Source organism: Lates calcarifer, linkage group LG6 (genome assembly GCF_001640805.2).
Source record: "Lates calcarifer isolate ASB-BC8 linkage group LG6, TLL_Latcal_v3, whole genome shotgun sequence".
Taxonomy (NCBI): domain Eukaryota; kingdom Metazoa; phylum Chordata; class Actinopteri; family Centropomidae; genus Lates; species Lates calcarifer.
This window is the reverse complement of record NC_066838.1, coordinates 6,651,937-6,672,138: the sequence shown is the minus strand read 5'-3', so window position 1 is coordinate 6,672,138 and position 20,202 is coordinate 6,651,937. Positions and strand designations below refer to the sequence as shown.

Genomic DNA, 20,202 nt, shown 5'->3' with positions numbered 1-20,202 from the left:
AGACCCCTGAATAGACCTTTCAAAACCAGGAGATGCAGTATGGCTTGAATAATTACTTCTATCTTAAATACTCACTGTCCTAGACTGTCTAGTTACTGAAGAAAGTGCAGCTCCTCTGAGGCAAATCATTGTCATATATTCAAAATGTTGATGATTGGTTTGATATTAACTAAAATATCTTTAAAATGGAAAGAACTTTTTGAAAATATGGGAGGGATGGATCTTAGATTTGTTTGATGTAAATTATTTCTTCCAATGTTGTTTTTTTTTTTCCTTTTTTCCTAAGTGAGTTGAATATCATGAAGGTTCATCCCAACCTTCTGGCTCTGTTTATTAAGTACTGCCTCTATCATGGTTTTTATTACTTAGTTGTATTCTGTTACAACTGTTTTAACAAAAGGCATGAACAGTGAGTTTCAGTTTAATACCATGTTTACACTGTATCAGATCAGCTCCAATAAAGAAAAAAACACAATTAAGAAACACTTTATTTCTTTTACCAGTTTTTAATTTGGAAAAATCAGAAAAGGAAAAGCACAAAGCTGATCCCGAGTAGCTCTGAGGATTATGAGTTTTTAAAGCTGAAACCAATATTTTTGTAAAAATGTTAAAAGCTGATATTTTAAGCTGAAAATGAATGGATGAATCTGACCACCAGGCTGTTCAACTCTGCAGAGACTTTGGATGATAGAAGTCACAACAGGTTAATGTAGGATTTGAGGCTCCCACTGAATATGAAAACTGTTCAGTACCAAAAGAATAACAATCATCAAAGGCTTAGTCACATTTTTAGCCTTGTTTACTTATTCTGTGATTAGATATTTCCAGATTTGAAACATAATTTTGCTTGTTCTGGACTTTATTTCATTTAGGCCAAGTTGAACCACAATGCATTCAACTTATTTTGTTGGTCTGAAAAAATCTGAATCTCTCAGTGTCGGTTTATCTCAAATTTCGAATGAGACCTAACTGACCCAGTGTTTCAGTAAGATCCTGGTCTCGAGTGCTTACCGATTTGAGCATTATCATAAAGCAACAGGTCGTAGGCCCCCTGGTAGCCGGTGCGGTAGTTGGTCCGTGTGCCGCTGTCCCACTGCACCACCACGGTCTTGTCTGGTGTGGTGGTGCTGCCCTGTCGCCCAATCTCTACCACGGTGCCCACGTGGCCCTCGCCGTCATCCTGGTTTCCCCATTTCCAGTCCAGGCCGCGCACCACGCGCATGCCCACCTCCATGCTGCCTCTGTTGGGGCCTGGCCTGGGGGCTGAGCGCAACGGGCGGGGCCTGGCAGCACTGTCACTACCGCTGCTGCGCCTCTGGGGCTTATGAGGAGCGGAGCTGGCTCGCGCTGATGATATTGCGGGCAGGGATGGCACCAGGGGTGTTTCCGGGAACAGATCAGGGGAGACTGCAGGTAAAAGGAGATAAAAGTTGAATGAAAACTGGAAAACTTACAACTTACAAGTGGCTTCACTTCACTTCTTTTAACTAGTCAGTGCTAATCATAACAAGTGATCCTTACTAACCTGTCCTGACTTTAAGTCACAGCTCTATGGTGATAAATTTCGGGTTCATTCCACTGTTTTTAAACAAGGAAATGGTCCAACCAGTGTGTTGTTTGACTGTGTGTCTGTCAGTGGCTGCTGAGGGACTCATAAAGCAACACGCCATATGTCTCATTAATTTCAGAGCAGTGTTCTTCTCTTTGCTGGTAGATCATTCACTGGAGGCCTCGCTGTGTGTCACAGCACACTTCTGGAGAGAGCAGCTGGACTTGACTGCTACGCCCTGCTGAGCTAATCAAGCCTGACACACACACACACACACACACACTTGTACTGACGTCCATAGCAGGACAGTCTATTGGCTTCATTCATGCCTTAAACCTCAACCGTAACACACAACTAGTGGTGGCTAAGTACCAACAAACACATATGAATAGGTAAAAAGAGCTCAGCATTTTTTGGACCTACCTGAATTTCATAATTGCAACATTGAGTGTTCCCACAAAGAAATAAAAAAGTCAAAATCTCATTGCAAGGATAGATGTACGAGAACACACACATTTACAGACTGATGACTGCAGTGTGTGAATGTATGCCACTGGGCACTAGAAACAAGAACTGATACAGGAAGGAAGCAGCGTTTATGTCGAAGCTCAAGTCAGCAGCATAGACATGAACTTTTGCTGAGAAGCATGACCAGCTGCAGTCCACCAATCACATGCATTAACAACATGTGACACGAAATATCCTTTCATACACTGCACCACTGCAAATATTAAGGAGAGATAAAGAGCAAACTGAGGGACTTGTAAAACTAAAGGACAGTAAATAACATCTGTCCATATCCACTGCCAACAAAATACAACTGTAGCTTTGAACAAATCATTCATTCAGCCTTTCAGGTATAAAAGACAGTAATAAAAACAGTGTGCTGACGACATCTGACATGTGCCACATGAGGAAGGAAAACCATGATAAATAATCTTAAATAATAATAATAATAATAATAATAATAATCTTAAACTAGGCAGTCCCTGAAGAAAGTGGAGGACACATCCTGATTGTTGTCACTTTTCACAGTAGAGACAGACTCACACTCACAGGTCCTGCCACGTATTAACACCCTAGACGAACAACACCACACAGGAGGCTGAAGGTGTTGTAGTGGAGAGGAAGAAACTGACTTTTTGAGCTGATGTATGACTATAATATGTCATTTGTACCACTAACATTACTACACAAAACAACATACTCTGAATTCAAGACCCATGTTTGTCTAAAGGGTTATACATCTGACCACATTCCCTGACAGATGGTGCTGGTAATCTGTCATTTCCCTGTTTACAAGAACCACAAATCTAAATTAGAGGGACAATGAAAAGACTTAAGCCTTTTAAGCCTCAGTAAACGATCCATAAATGTTGGTGTAGACAGGAAACTTTCAACGCGTTTTAAAGTTCACCCTCATTCACATGAAATTATCCTTAAGCTTACCAATGTACTCTCCATTTATCTGGTAATTTTCACCCAATATTCCATTAAAAAGTCTTTCAATAATAGGACGGACAGATGTCTGTAATGTGGCAGAGATTACACTTGCATGCTGATCAAGATTACAATGTCATTTAGGTATTAAAGGCATCTGCTAAAGTATGAAAACATATGGGATGTAGGGGATCAAAGGAGGGAAAGCAGGCTGCTTATACTCCATTTTCTGTCCAAAATGACAGCTTAGCCTCTTTTATGCTCTGGAATAATATCCCAGCCAGTCATTTAACATTTCAGCATGCAAACAGAGGAGCTGTCACAGCCAGTGGACGACTTCCAAACAGATCCCAGTGTGTTGGGTGTGGATGGATGCAGGAAATGCCAAGTTGATATACATCTACCAATAACTGAACACACTCCACACTGAAACCAAAGGAGGAGAATATATTGTGAAATAATTCCAAGATACTGAAAAACCTTACTAAGTTTGCAGTAAAGCCGGCCCACAGTGTTGCATTCTGGGTTGAGGAACTGTTTTGCAGACATGCACACAAAGAAAACTTAACCTCCCACCTACATTTAAAACTGCTCTGCTACCCACACATACCCACCGCCTCCCACCTCACCCACTCTGCTGCTCCCACACACTGTACTCCAGAGAGACTTGAGGCTGAACACTCTGATATTATTATTAAATAGACCAGGACTGGTACTGACACGTAGACACAACACGGGGGATTCGGTGGATGACTCTACCCACACAACAAACTCCTATCCTTCATCTACAGGGGCATCATTTCTTACTGGAAGCCTTATCTTTTGCCTCTATAACAACATCATTTACAAATGCACAGCAAAAGGCTGAATACACAGTTCAAGCTGCATTCGGCTTTTTTTTTTTTTTAAATTGTAAAAATAGGCCGACCTTCTTTAATCCCAATGTTATTTTTTTGGTGATGACAGATGGTCACTTCCAGAAAATCTTCCCTGTTAATGAAGTATGGAGACATAAAAAATGAATACAAAATCTGCACCATCAACAGCAGAGAGCGATCATTGTTACACAACAAAGCATTAATATATATGCTAAAGCAGCCTCACTTTCTTTGAAAATCACAACTCAGTGCCAACTCAGTTAAGTAAAGAACCTGTAAGTTTAATCATCCAAAATATTTAAATGCACACATGAAAACAACTCCATGTTCTCTGGCCTGACACGTTTGTACCAACACACCTCGGCCAAAACAATGTGCTCTCCTACTTCAGTCTTTGTATTTATACTTGTATGTTTACTTAGGGCACTTCCATATCTTGTGTGTAACATTACCTACAGCAACCTCAGGCCAAATTCCAGGACTGTGCCAATTGACCTGATGACAAAATCTGTTCTGAATGTTTTCTAGTTCATAAACTATCAAGAGTATGTTAAATGCTTAACTGAAAATCTGAAATCTGTGAGTCATGAAGGTGCCCAGGGCAAAGACAGCAACAACTACAACTGCAACTATCTGCAATACTGTGACTTAAAACATATCCAGTTTTTAAACACTCACTAACAAATATCAGAGGTTTAACCTATCCAGATAACAATCTAAAAGTTGTTTTAACAAGTGATATGTACAATCAAGTACAATCTGCTAATTATTATTCTAAATTATTACATCAGGGTCCAAATGTCCACCAGGACAATAAGCGCAAGGTTTATTATTTGATTCGTCTGCCACAGGCTGAAAAAACTAAACAAATTCAACTTATGTTTATATCTGCCCAACTTTTTCTTAGTAGTTAAATGTCACCACACCCATTTTCAGTTCTAGTTTTGGTACTAAATCAGATCAGATTCATTTAGTGCAGCTTATGATCAAAGGAAAATGAGTTGAGATGATTATATGACTTTGTATAGGCTGTAGGACAGAAAAACAGCTGGTCGTCTCTATATTACAGAGCCATCATTTTGCTTTTAATGTACAGTCAAAGAACTATTACATGAAAAAAGTTTGAGACCACCACTAACTTTGCAAATTATGGATTGATATTTCAAGGTGTCTGATTTGGAAGTTTCACCATATTTCAACAACAGGTGCGGCTGCAGCTTAAGCACTGTTCTTCCAGAGGTTGGCTGTCCAGAGTACATTCCTTCTACTTTTCTGTGTGTGTGTGTGTGTGTGTGTGTGTGTGTGTGTGTGTGTGTGTGTGTGTGTGTGTTTTGAAGGCAGTCATGACCAAGGCCACCTGTGTTGCTGAAATGTCGCTGCCAATCTGCGACTGAGGGCTGAGACAGGCAGGATTACAGCTCTCTGCCTGCAATAACAGATGGGCTGGCTTCCGTCACACACACTGCTGAGGGCCAATCTGGGAGGGCAGCGTCACCCTCCTTCACACAAACAACCAGGCGTTTGGCCACAACACTGACATACACACCAACATAACAACAAATGTACACACTTCAAACTGCTTAGGGATATTATGTAATTTTTGTAAAGCGGGTGTATTATTGCTAATAAAGGTTCAATTTGACCTCCTCTTTAAACTGCTGCACATTCTAAACATCAACAAATGACATGTCATTTGTGATATCATTTTGTAATATTAATTTAATTATTATCAGCAGACTTTCCAAATCCGTTCACTTTCTGTGAAGAAGATTCTGTGAAGCCCTGTTGCCATTAGTATTTAAAAAAATTATGTATTGAATATTCTGACCTAACTGGATATGAACAAGGTGGGTTAACCAATGTCAAACTGCACATGCTACTAACATAAAACTTAAAGTAAGCAGTAATTATATATGATGTTATAATTTTTCCAGTATGAATGTACTGCATACCCAAAATTCAGTGAGGGCATAGAGTACGATCAGGACATACAGTGCGAAACCTCAAGGCCCATTTGTAACTGTTGAACTGCGCAATCTTCCCATTTGTGCTTTAGAGCACATCAGCACATCTCCTCTCATTGTGACCGAGGGGCAGAAAGTGTAAAATGTAGCATAGTGCTGGTAGACAACACACAGTCAAACCAAGTGTTGCAGTAGAACTAGGATCCCGCATGTCCCATGTGATCAGAATCTCAGTGAAGGAGCGGAAATGAGACTGTGGATCTGTGTGGGCGCAGGCAGTAATGACTGCAGATCCTGCAGCTACGGGACTGGAAAACAGTCCATCACTGAACTCTGCTGTTTGTCTTTTCCTTTTGGTTAGTTTAAGGTGATCACAGAAACATGTCCCTGCTTTCCATTGTTATATAAGATTCAGGCGCATAGGCCATTGACATGACACACCTACAGACATGGTTTCAGTAAGGGCAGGGACACACGTAACGACTGTTGAGCAGATAAGCATATATGCGGTTCTTTGTTCAAACTCTCTGATAATAATCACTGAGCAGCTTCAAAATGGGAAATGAGACAAGAGTATTATTATTGGCAGACCCAGTGCCATTAGATCTGTGCTACTGCGCAAAGCAGCAGATATGTCCTGTGACATGTAGTCTGGCTGGTTTATATCCTCACTCTAATGTCTAATAAGAATAGGCTGTTTGCCTGTGCTGGTTTCTGTGCTGTAGCTACAGGGTCTAAATGCTTAGCAATGTGTAATCTAAACACAAGCTCTATGACTTTAGCCTCATCAGCCCTAATATCAGCCTGCTGCAACTGGTTCATGTCAGAAACATCTGGTGGCCAGGGGACATTTGGGAAAATCAATAAGGGCCCAGAGTAAATAACACATTTAGAAAGATTTCCTCAGAGTGGGCGACTGGCCTAAAATAACACTCTCCTTTTCAGGCTTCTGTTTGGCCTACCTACATTTCCTGAAATTTCACTCACTAAAGTCGTACACACTTACTCTGTTTGTATGATTCAATTTGATATGTCCATTAATAAAAGCAGCCATTGAGTGTGGAACATGGAAAATACCTCATGATGATCACACACAGTTAAACACTCAACTACTGAAACAATTCATAGTGTACTACCTCGTCATTTTCAAATATTTCTTGTCTTGTCAGCTTTGTCCAAAACCATCCTTACAAAGCTCAATGGTAGCAACCAAATACTTAAAAAGCAACTTGATATGAGCAGAATTGTTCCTATCAGCAAACTTTATACCAGGATCCTTTCACAAAAATTCTACCACAGCAAAGTGTTCCCTCAGAAGACTTTCTGTACGTTCAATGTCACTGTGCTGGGATTATCACATCAAATTAAAGTGAGTTATCATACTTACTCCCCATGATCTTCAGCCCACTTTTGAACATGTTGGCTGTAGTTGGTTTCCAGTTTGTCGTGTCACCACCACGAGCCTCGCACTACTGTTATCCCAGGTAAACCTGCAGTGCCATCTGAATGCTATAAAGCAGTCATCTTCCTAACAGGGGACTGAACCCTTTTTGGCTCATTCTGTTTGGTTTGATATGAACTTTGCTCTTTGTTTTGGAACATGCAGTTTTTTTCCCCTCTGCTTGGTTGATTTTTTGTCGGGTAGAGGTTGCTCAAGGATTGGACAAGCCTATCACATTATCCGAGAAAAAAACAAGTTAGCTGAGTTAGGTAAAGACAGAAAAGAGTCATTCTGTGTTTCAATTAAAGACATTACCTTGTGTAATAATGAGGCATTGTCGTATCACATAATGAGCTTTGATCATTTTCTATGTTTGCTGAGACTAGTCTCTTGTAAGATGAGCTACATTCACACAAGTCTAAGTCCAAACTGCAGGGTTCTATCAGTCCAGTCCAAGACTGATAACTTCGAGACAAACATCATGTCAAAAGTCAATACTGAATCACATGCTGCTACTTACGCATTAAGCTCCCAAACAAACATTAAAAGCATGCAGTCTTATCTGAGCTATCCCTGGAAACACTCATTTCATTCAGTACTGGAGAGGTGAAATTTAATACAGTATTCTCAGCAACACAATCATCTTTCTTAAATGAATCCTACACCGATTAAAATCATTTTGATACTGATTCTTACAGCACTGTGGCCACTGTCTATATGATATAGTTAACTACAAAGAGCCAGATCTTGTAACATCTACCTCTAGTAAACTCAAATACCTCTAACCTCTGCACCAAAGCTACTGTGATTGGTGTGCAGCCTGCAATCAAAACACTGAAACCCAAAACTACTTGCACAACTTAAACATCAACATCCTTGTTAGACCAGAGCAATGCAACGTCTGCAGGTCAAGACAAACATTTTTTGCTTGTTTGATTGTCATCAGCCTGTTACACAAACAGTGATAACAGCAGCCAGGCCAGCCAGGTGTCTGCCTGCCTGCTTAGCACATCTACTAGCTTTACTACAGACTGCAATGACATGTGGCACTGTAGTAGCATGGCTATGGACATGTACCGGCTGCATGTGTGCTGTCTTTGCACGTGATCATTTTACTTTTCTGGGATAGTAAACAGTGAAACCAGCAAATCTGTCCACAGTGACAAAAGAAGCAGCCATATTTCATTTAGAGAAGAAGAACACTGTGTGGCTAACCCTATTTCTGAAATGCCAATGTCATTTATTTTCAAGAAATTCAAACTGCTGAACATAATCTGCTCTATCTCAAAATATGAACAGCATCAACCTGGCTTTCACGGCTTAAAGTAAGATGAAATTATCCAAGCAGACATGACTGAAATATATAATTTGATAAATAAAGCATGTCCTGTTTAGCTGGTTTACCTGTTGGTATGGTGATGTGCAGCAGGGTGAATACAGAGCCCGACAAAAACAGGGAAGGAGAGGAAGCAGCTCCTACCTCCTGCTACATATGCACATCAGATGATGAGGAAGAAATAAGCTACCGGTGGTACCACCGGCGTCGGCGTCCAGGGAAACAAAAAACGCCTCCTCAGGGCTGGAGCCGTGTTCTGATGCACTCCCTGAATGAACTGGAGGAGGAGGAGGAGGAGGAGGAGGGGATGCGGGGGGCAGAGGAGGAGGGTAGCCAGGCCGGTATTCCAGAGATGTGATATACAGTGGCGAGCAGTCCTACAGAAACAGCGTCCTGCTGTACAGGCAAACAGCCTGGCTATAGAGGATCAAAGCTGGAGGAGGAAGAGGAGAGAGCCCTGCTGCTGGAGGATGCAGCTAGCATTTAGTCCTTTGTGCGTTGTGTCAGCAAGGATTACCACTGTGGAGGAGGAGAGGAGAGGAGAGGAAAGGGAGGAGGACAGCCAGGAAGAGCGGCTGCCCGACGAGCGCTGCATTCAGGTCGACGTTCTCTTGCTCTCGCATAAAAACAGGCCAATGGGCTTTGCTCCGCATAGGACTCCTGTGATGCTGTATCCCATCACTGGAGGGATGTGAGCTTCAGTAACACGCGTGTGAAGCCGACACAGTGTTTACAGATCAGTACGTATGAAAACATGCGCATCAAGATCTACATAAGGATGTACAGCCCTCTCTTTCATAGCCCGTGGGGACACCGTTCGCTCTACTGCCAATGAGCAGACAGGCAGAGGACAGAGGGAAGGGGGGAGGGGCAAACGTTTCAGGGGCAGGGTCTGTATGTTGTTATTTTTTGGGGGTGGGGGGGTGGGGGCACAAGGAGAAGAAAAGGGGCGGGGTTGGAGGAGATTTGATGAATGGGCACCTGCCATGATGCTCATTTTCAGTCGCAAACTGATTTGTGCAACTGCTGCTGGTGAGCTGGCAACACCAACCCCCGAGTCTCCTCCAGGCTCACACAGAAACACAAATATGGTGTGTGTGTGGGTTTGTGTATGTGTGTGTTTGTGTTCCTTTTGTAGCCTTGAACAATACTCTTTAATGTGGCCACAGCTGTGGGAGACACCAACAATATGGCTCCAAAAAACAGCCAAACCAGGGTTGTGTTGATGCTGGCACACACACACACACAAACGTACAGCTGGTATTAACAGGACATGAAGAGCCAATGAATGAATGAATGGGGGGCTTAGGAAGTGGTTGAGACACAGGCTTATAATGAAGTTTATTACACCATTCTCCCATCATGTAAACAAAGCTGCTGCTGTCCATGTAATAGACTTGTTGGTCTGGATCATATAAAAGGAGGCATTCATTCACACCACTCCTCTTCCAGTAGACAATCACACACACACACACCCCAACATGGCAGTCATCAGACCATGCCATGTAGTATGGGCATGTTGCAGCCTGGGAAAAACACAAAGCTTAGACACTGGGACACAGCTGTAGGGTGTGTCTGATCAGCCAATCATTCTGACAGGTAACTGTGCACTGTGGATAGGATTGCAATTCTTTTTTTCAGCTGGCAAATTATAAAATATTTTTAAGTTGGAAACTTTCCATGGGAGCTACTATATAGAGACATTTTGATCTATTTTTTGTTAGCTAAACTTAAATACCTAATTGACTTAAATACTTAAATTGATCAAATATATTTGCCCCTGTAATATCATCCAACCCTACTAGACTGGATGTAGAATTTGCATTGAATCTGGCTGTTTTAACCAAGATTATACTGCAAGATGTCTTTTCTTCCAACTACATTTAAGTTCTCTGTTAGAGCCTGTAATTTTGCAAATTTCCAGTTTAGTTCTATTAATATTATTCCTGTTAATCCCCGTTAATTCCAATATATTCCTGTTAATTCCCATGAAAAATCTCCAACTATGAAAATTCCCAGAATTTTGCAACCATACGTGTTAAACATCTACTTCATCAAATAAAACAAGAGGGAACTGCGGACATGTTTGAGGCTGAAAAATCAAATCAACTTGTCAAACACAACTCTGCTCCTGTCCTGTGTACTCTACTTGAATGAGCAATTCTTATCGCTCAGACTAAAGCCCATATTGTCTGGGGATTGTGAATTCTACTCTGGCACATGTCACCCTTCCCTTCACTAATATATAACATTAATCTTTCCATCTGGACCTGCTGCGTCTCCTGTGTGTTTTCTTCCTGGATCCTCTCCTCCTACAAACTGCTGCCACGAGCACCAAACATTCCCACAGAGATCAATGACATTTATTCAGTCTGTATCAAACTGGATGACTCTGAGGTGCTGACTCTCTCAGTACAGCATGATACCACTCAGACTGTCATCTGTCTAACTATTACAGGCTTGTGGGCTGCAGCGGAAGGCAGCCAGTCTAAATCCTCAGTCCAGAGGAAAAGATTCTCCAGGTCAAATTAAACAATATAATACAAATAATGGTACAAGCATACAGGGGTAACTCAAAACCTACAGCTTCAAAACTTTACTTGGGAATTCTAAAGCATAGGAGAATGAGCACAATCTATACCATGGAGCGATGGGAGAGCATGTGTAAAATAGTTTTCTCTACATCTTGTTCTATGTATCGGTGTGAACTTGGTTGGAAGAATGTTGTTTGTTTCTTTACTATCCCCAAAATGAAAACAGATTTAAAATTGATAAACCAGACATGTTGGAGAGGTGGGGAGGCAATTCACTACCACATTTTTTGGAGCTTCCCTGAGATATGTTAAGTATTTGGAGAATCATGCAGCATGTTCTCAGGCTCCAGATCCCAATGACATGACAGTCACTATATTTGGGTGATCTACCAGACGGAATAACGGGAAACAATAGATATCTCTTAAAAATATATCAGTTAAGCAATTACACATAATTGGTTACAATTGAACCCACCTATAGTGGATAAATGATGTATACATTGTAACATGGACAAAATGGATAAAGTACTTGTTGGAATAAGGGGTGTGGTTGGTGACTTTCCCCCTCATCCTCACTGTTTTAAAATGTTTAAAGTGTTTTTTAATTAGTCATTCCCTTTCCTTCTTTTCGTATGCTGTACCATGTATACATAGATACAAATTATACAGTGCTATATTGAGACCCCCCTGTCCTCTTTCTTTTACATTGAATTCTGTTTAACAGACATAAGTTCATGGATGATTTGTGCCTGACAGTGTTGATGTCATTGTTGTTGTACAGTTATGATGTGTTCTTTAAAAAATGTAATTTGATTTAATAATTATTTAATAATTTTAATAATTTAATTAAAAAAACAGGAATCATGCTTATTCGTTTAAAAAACTATTAGCAGTGGTCTAATACAATCATAGATATTAACAGGACAGACTTCAATATAAAATTCATTTTTATCATCTTATGATCATACTATCCAGCCTTATGCAAAGCAAAGTGTGCAGCTCTCTCATTTACAGTAGAAGTCAAACTACACTGGAGTGTAAACTTCAGCTGCTATTTTGACTTGTCTTCAGGATACTGGATGGTTAGTGTCATCCAGGGGATATACAATGGACATGAAGGAGTTTTTATTGATTACGTATTGTATAACTGAATCAATACAATTGGTTGCCTAATCCCAATGCAATGAAATGTTTCATGAAAACTGTCACTGCAGTATGGTGACAGATACAACTGTCAAACACCACATTTCAATATCACGCCCGTCTTTAGCCTTTTTCATTTAAATCTTAGTCTGGTGATATAAAAAAAGCGATGTGGAAACACAGTCACATTTTCCCTGGAAACAGTCTGGAGAGGTTATGTAGAAGATATTTGCTTTTCACTACTAAAAGGCTAAAAGAAACACATTCAGAGCCAAAACGTGTACCAAGGTTTCCCTACAGAGGCTAATTTAGCACAGTCTGCTTCCAAAAGTTATCCTAAATATTCAGAGGTCTTACCTTGAGAATTTCCACACAATATTTTCCCCATTCTTCTCAACTAAAATTAGTCGATCGCTTCTCGATCTTGATTATTTTGATTTAGATTTGTGGAGTTAAGAAAGGACAATAAGACAGAGAAACAGCAGAGGACTGAAACTTTGCTCCCGAGTGGGTGTGGCTGAGAGCAATCCTGACTATGTCCAGTCGCAGCTGGCCTCTGCTTCCAACACCACCAGATGACCAGAGGGATGACAGGTGGAGAGGGTTAACAGCTACAACGCATACTCTCTCAGTCCTAACGCATGTCAGTTCAGCAACACACACTAGACAGTAGACTGCCATTATTCCTCTAACAGTGCTCCTATCATTGACAAAACGGGTGTGCTCCATATATTCCCATAACTCTGTGTTTTTAGGTCTGGTGACAGTGACTGTTTCTTCCTTTCAGCACAATGACATGTACAGACTGACCACCTGACCAGAGCTGGCAGGTACAGTACAACAAGCGACACCTCCTACTAGTCAGCTAACCACAGTTAGCTTGGGAGCTAGTCAGGTAAACGCCCAGATACTCTCTATTCCCTCGTGTGGTGACAACGTAACACCAAGCATCGTTCAAAATGTGGCCATTTGATGATTTTTGTTATTGAGAAGAGCAGTTACACGATATAAAAAGGACAAACCTGAGCCGAATCATCAGACGAAACTCATCGGTTTCATCGGCGAACACATACAGTAACCACGAACAAGCATTTCTTATGATATGCTAAATGACAGTTCCTAAAATTAACAGCTGACATTAGCAATCTTTCTATCAACAGCCTCCTCTCGCTCACCATAATATATCACTGTGTTGACTCGAGCAAAAAAACTAAGACGTTTAATCTTTACAGAAGTAACGCGCTGCACGGTGGCTCACATGTAAATGTATCACTAATCACCAATATGCTGTAGTGTACTACAAAAACCAGGGTGACATTAAATTGGAGAAAGTAGTGGACGGAATTCTGCATGTCTTTACACTGAGAGATGATGGTGGGACTGTGCGTACGAATAGCTTGTCTAACGTTGACGCTAGCTAGCTAACTCATGTTTGGCCATCCTTTATTGGTATAAAAACAACTTCTCCATTGGTGTAGCTACTTACCGGGCCTCTGTCAGGACTGTTTACTTTGTGGTAAAATGTAATTCCGTGTCGTTGTCCACCACCAACGCTGACATGACTTGTTTAAGCAGAAATAAGTATTTACTATACTGTGCGGTCCTGCAGTACACAGCCATGACAACACGCCCATACATTGCGTCACTACTAATGCTGCCTTCACGTGCTCTTCGTAATAACCACAACAATCCTGAAATCAGCCAGGTTCACTTTCAAGCATATCGTATAAATTGTAATTAACTTTTTCAGCGTGCAAAACAACAGTTACCTGTGACCTGATCAGTCGAGTTTAACTTTTATGGAAAGTGAAAATATAAAAACAGCACAGAAACATGTCTCAGTTCCCCAATTATTCACTTGTTATTAGTTCTTTGTCAAACCCCAGTCTGATGTCTCCCTCTCTTTCTCATTTCTCATAATGTAGAACGAACTCCAGTGTCACAGGGTTAAGCAACAAAATAACAGCCATGGCAGAAATACAATTTAACAGTATTGTCATTTTAATATAATATCAATATTCTGAAACGCAAAGTTAGTAGTAGTTGTTTATTAGAATTGTAATTAACCTTTTACAGCATTTACAAGATGGGAGTGGCAGTTTCCAAGTCATGCACCCCACATGTCTCTGGGCTGTGGGTGGAAACCAGAGCACCCACAGACAGCGCACAGAGATGCAGAGGGAGGCAAGGTAATTATTAAAATGAAGCCTGAGGTGCGCTTCTCAGTAAAAGCCCAATTAAAGCATTTGAGTCTGAATGCACTCAAAGACTGTTACTAATGTGAAAAGACAAAAGGATGAAAATGTTTTCACAATAACCTGCACCTAAATACAGAACAAATAGATATACCACAAGGACTGTATGAAAATATTATAATATCTGTTAATGATGTGGCTTCTGTGCTCTCTGCTGTTTCTAAGAGACACAACAAAATGACCAAAACAGTAATATGGTCATATGAATGTTGTGCTACAGAAGTGGTTTCCAGCCTCATCAAAAACACTGGCACCAACAGAGATATTGACTGTTAAAGACAAAGGATGTACAAATAATTAAACATCACAAGCATCAGTTGAACTGCTGCATCTGACCCAGCAAACATGGAGTTTAACAGTAATAATTACACAACGTATGTAGCAGCGGTGCCTGTTTAACGGTTGTCCAATACCGCCTCCTGCTGACAAACACACCACTACACAAATTTACCTTGGGTTTTGTTTTGTTGTTTTCTTTTCTTTTCCACTGTTTTAAATGTTGAGACTGCCTGACTGACTGAAATAAATATATCTTCTAATATTATGGGCCCCAACATCCGTAGAGACTCAATTAAAAAAACAAAGTTGTTCATAATGAATTAAATTATATAAACTATCCCTGTAATTGAAAAAAAACATGAAGGTAGGGGTGTGTCATTTGTCACAGGTATCATGTGACAAAGATATAAAATAATCTTCCTGTGGTGTTTGTTGCCATAAAGCATCACTCTCAGTGTCACTTGAAGTTGTGGAGCATACAGTAACAGTCCTGCTAATAGTCAAAAGTCAAATTTGTATTTCACTACCAACACAAAGGCAGTGTTTATATGACAGAATATATTCTGTAACTGTGTGTCCACACCTGCAGGTAGCCGCTTGATGACTGATAACAAGGGCCTTCACTTTCAGTACAACAATGATACAGCTGTTTTCTCCGTTACAGGATCCACTCTGCAATTCAAATTACATCTAACAGGCCCACCGGGCATTTCACATTTTGAATGGAGATGAGTGAACCTCACAGTCAATATTCTTCCATATTTTAAACCTTCTAATCATATGAAATAAAATTTAAAAACTGCTCATTAAATTGACATTAAACCAGTGAATTTTCTATCCTGCATGTTATGTTGAATGATCATATTTGCTTTGGCATAAAGAAAAGTGAGCTTCGTTGATCCAAAATAAAGACATGTGACATCAGCATCAGTGAGTTTTATTACAATCCCATAAAATACTATTTGGCTCTCCAAAAATCACAATGAACAAATCAACGGTGTGTACCATACAGAGAGTACAGTGGTGAGAATAATGGTTTATTGATGTTTTTAGGTATCAGTGTTACATGTTGTGTCTTGAAGAACTACAAGTATGGCAGCTGTAGGTTTATGGTCTGTCCTTATGTGGTAAAAATGTTGCCCCATCTCTACAAAAAGACACCAACACGTTACACCGGGCTTAATACTGAAAAAAAAACATATGATTATGCTTTCAGTGTCACAGAGGAGGATCTAAACTAAATCTCTGTTCAACATATAAATTAGACAATAAATTAAAGCCGGTGAAAGCCGGTGAAAGCTTCTTACAAATACAAGAAGGTACATAAACTAGTCTGTGTTAAAACAATAAAATTTGAATATCAAAGCTAAAGGATCACAGTAACGGCAAACTGCCCGGAGGAGCCAGAATGATCCCAAACACGTAGAAAAGTCCCATGAGGAGGTTGAGCTTGGCCGTCTTCTGGGGGATCTTGGCATAGCATCGGCTGCGGAACTGCTTCTCCAGGGGGAAGGCCATCGGCAGCGTGAGCAGAGGCAGCGCCATGCTGATGGTGTAACGGGTGGCGAGGATGCAGAAGAGCACGTAGGGAACAAAGAGCAGGAGGTTGTAGAGGACGTAGGAGAGCGTGGGGCCGATGAGGATGGCCAGGGTGACAATGCCCGCCTGCTTGTCAGAGTCCATGTCTCTGGTGTTGTTGCTGTGGAGGATGGCTTCTGTGTTGAGGGCCAGTGGGACGGCGTACACCAGTGGCAGCACCGATAGGTAGCCGACCTGCACGGCGTGGGCAAACATCACCGCCAGAGGGCCGAAGGTGATGAGGATCACCACATCTCCCAGGGCCACATACTTGAGGCCGATGCCTGAGGGAAAAGAGTAAACAGAAGCCACATTTAACTGTTTGATTAGTAGTTGTCAACACCCTGCCATTAAATCCCCAAGGACAGAGGCACAGCTTCTGTTTTCAGTGTTCTGTTCATCTCTCTGGCCCCATATGTTCCAATCAGGGAGGTCAGAATCAAAGCCTCACAGGCACAAATATTAGTGACAGCTATCTAGAGTCAGGGTTATTTTCTCAGACTTGACAAAGCTCCTCCAGAGAAACAGAAAACAGCTGTTTTCACAGGGTGAGTAGTGCTATGCATGACCACTAAACTGACCTTCATCTGTTCCCCCTTTAATGAAGATCTATCTCTGAAGATATTTATAGATAAAACCACAGCAAAACAATATCAGCATGAAACACAAAGTGAAGGTGCAACATTAAAGAGCGTCCTGTCATTTAAACAAGCTGCATAATGAAGTTATATTAAGTTCTGATGGAAGGTGTGTACTGTACACGTCTCTGCTTAGACATGCACGTCACCTTATGAAGAAATGTAACACATCAGTGTCATGTTTGAAAAAGACACCAACTGCTTTAAAGGGTCAGTTCACCCCAAAAAAAACTAGCAGTTCCTCAGTTAGTAGAGAAGCTCTGCCATTAAATGTGAGGTTGATGGTCAATGCAGAGAACAATGTCAAATAATAACATCTTCTCACTTCCTCACTTACTATCTAGCCTAAATAGTTTCAGTCTTATGTGAGCAGGTTTTCAGATATCCATCTCTCACACATCTGCCGCCAAACACACACTGCTGCTCAAATATGTCTCAAATATAACTCTCTGTGTTTAGAGCAGCAGACATTAAAGTCACCTCCACTTTTTTAGTGTGGATGAAGACATTTCAGAGGTGAACATCTTAAAACATTGACACAAAAAAACATTAAATTATTTGCATGGCCAGAAACCACACCACCCCTTTGGTGACCTCAGTGGTAAACACAAATGTGCCATTTACACTTTTCTGGCAAGTTCCTATTTTTCAGAGAGCAATCTTTCGTCGGCACCTGGAGCCACTGACATGCAGTGTTGCCATGCTCAGACATGAGATGCATGTGTGTGAGTGTATGTTTGTGTGTTTTTAGTGACTGAGGTGGCTGATAAACAGTGAGGCAGCAATCCAAGAAACACAAGTTAATATTTTACTTACCTCCAGTGTATAAAAAAGAGCTGGAGAGTCCCCCGAAGTAAATAAGGGCTAGGTGCTCCAGTCTAAGTGTAGACAGGAAGTAGAGCAGAGTGGCACACAAACACCCCAAAGAATATAACAATGCTCCAAACATAACAACATCCTGGGGCGCCAATATTTCATCCACCAGAGTCCTATCATCACTCTTCTTGTGATCAATCCCTTTGGAGAAGTCATAGTAGGTGTTTACGAGGTTGCCTGCCCCGTGGACTACGAGGACGGCCACCGCACACACCATCAGGATCACCAAGTCCACAGAACCCTCAAGTTTATACGCCAAGGCGCTGCCAAGAGCCACCGGCGTGAGCGAGGCGCTGAAGCTCCATGGTCTCAGTGCTAGCACATATGCCGCGCACTTCTGCCTGACATCTGAGGCAACACGGGCCATCCTCGACATGTGGTTAGGGCCTGGAGGATGACTGACCAAGTTATTCATACCAGTCTGCCACTGCTGGCCATTGTGACCGTTTGATCCAGTTAGAACAAATGTTTCCGCCCTGCTCTGTTTCTGCTCTTTGGCCATTTCACTGCAAGGCATCTGCAGTACCAGCAACTGTGTTCCCAAATGTCAGAGTCCGGGGTTCCTGTAGCAGTAAAAAACAAATCAGAGAAATAAAATTACACACCACAGCCTTGATACATACAAACCATTTCATGTCCATAAAGTAGGGCTCATATGCTTCTTTAAAAAAACATTTGAATCATTCACTAAATCAAGAAACTGTGGTCAATATTTTACATTTACACAGATAACTTTCAGATATTTGGTGTATTTTGTTTTAAAAATATTTATTTTTCTCACACTGGGGTAAAAAAGAAAATATCACAAATAAATAATATGATATATGAAAAATGTCACACCTAACTCCTGCTCCACGTAATCAGACCATTTAAGACATGACAGATATTGTAGCTGCAGCAGATCTGTTAATTTAGAGTTTTAACAGCAGGCCCGGGGGTTACAGAGGGCACACAGCCGGGAGAGCTGCTAACAGTAAGAGAAACTGGCAGTTACTGACACTTTCAGAGTAAAGTGTGTTTTCAGAGCTGAACAGAGAGCGGCTAATCGTCGATTTTGCCAACTCACGTGTCATTTGGTTAAAAACCACCCACTGTCAAACTGTGGAGAAACTACAGCCTGGAGGAACCAGATAAGAACACCGATATCGAGAGGAGAGAACAACCTCAAGCTAACTGCTGAGATTATAGGATTAGAGCTAACAGGCTAGCCGCCGAGCTAATGTTCTCTTGAGCGAGGACAGCAGTTCTTACCAGCTACGGCTTCAGGATCCGACACGAACCGGGTCCCTCTCCGCTTAAAAACATAGTTCTGTACCCGCCGAGCCCGGTACGGTGAGAGCCAATCTGATAGCTTACGTGTCAACTCCGAGAGTACTTGACTGGTTGGCCACAGTACAGCCTGCTACACCTGACGGGCGCCATTTCCTCCGCCTGAAGTGCAACAGCGCACTGAGGTCGAAGAAACAAGCACCTCCCATAACTGGTTCCAACTTGTGTTAGAGTCTGACAAATAATTTGGTACAATACGAAAAATAATGAACATGAAACGAGACTATAGAAAATTAAATGTGTATAGTCCACCTCTTCTCCAATTACATACATCTTCATAATCATGTATGTTTATTTAACTGTGTTAGATAATCTCTACTGGGCTTTAGGGGCAAATAATGAGCAGTTCACCCAAAGCATGCTGTGAAGCCAATAAACAACGAACAAAAATTTTACAAATTACAGTGTTTACAAATGAGTTATAATCAGGATTATACTGAGACAAATACTAGTGTAAACAGTCAAATAAAATAACCCCAATAAGCATCCAGTGGAATCAGTCCAGTGAAAGAACTTCATGGTTAAATTCAGTTTTCCATATTGCCCCAAGTCTAAGGAACCAGGTATGGTTGGGGTGTAGGTGGAGGGGTCAGTGGACACACGCATACATATACTACAGATGCTACATATCCTTAATGGAGAAGATGGAGAAGAGCCTGATTTTCTAAGTAGCACTAAAAGAGAAGAGCTGCATAGCATCCTGGGAGCAGAAAAGACCCAGCTGGTCAGGTCAGGATCAGGACAGTGGCAGGCCACAGCTCAGGACACAACTGAATTTCCTTTGCCAATAAGCAGAACTGGGGTAAATGACATTTATATGGCCAAGCTGAACCATAACAAAATCATGAAGCTACAAAACGATTCAGAGTATCTGATACAGAACAGCGTGTACCTGAGTATAAGGTGCAAGGGAAGTTTTGGGTTTTTGATGAGCAGGTGGAGGTGTGAGCAGCCACACCCCT

At 41.3% G+C, this 20,202-nt stretch overlaps 2 protein-coding genes across 2 annotated transcripts in view; both read right to left on the bottom strand.

Annotated features, from left to right (window-relative positions):
- mib2 (MIB E3 ubiquitin protein ligase 2) overlaps window positions 1–7,395 on the bottom strand; it is a 35,738-nt gene extending 28,343 nt beyond the window's left edge. Inside the window, 2 exon segments of the mRNA XM_018675181.2 lie at window positions 1,012–1,407; window positions 7,219–7,395. Of these exon segments, the coding sequence (XP_018530697.1) occupies window positions 1,012–1,407; window positions 7,219–7,249 (427 nt within the window). The 5' untranslated portion in view covers window positions 7,250–7,395.
- An 8,345-nt stretch (window positions 7,396–15,740) lies between these two features.
- On the bottom strand, window positions 15,741–19,366 carry ubiad1 (UbiA prenyltransferase domain containing 1). The gene is made up of 3 exons (XM_018675187.2): window positions 19,163–19,366; window positions 17,852–18,474; window positions 15,741–16,681 (listed from the first exon to the last, which is right to left on the bottom strand). Exons 2-3 carry the CDS (start codon window positions 18,426–18,428, stop codon window positions 16,194–16,196), a joined length of 1,065 nt encoding a protein of 354 aa, XP_018530703.1. The 5' UTR covers window positions 18,429–18,474; window positions 19,163–19,366; the 3' UTR covers window positions 15,741–16,193.
- Between the last annotated feature and the right edge of the window lie 836 nt (window positions 19,367–20,202).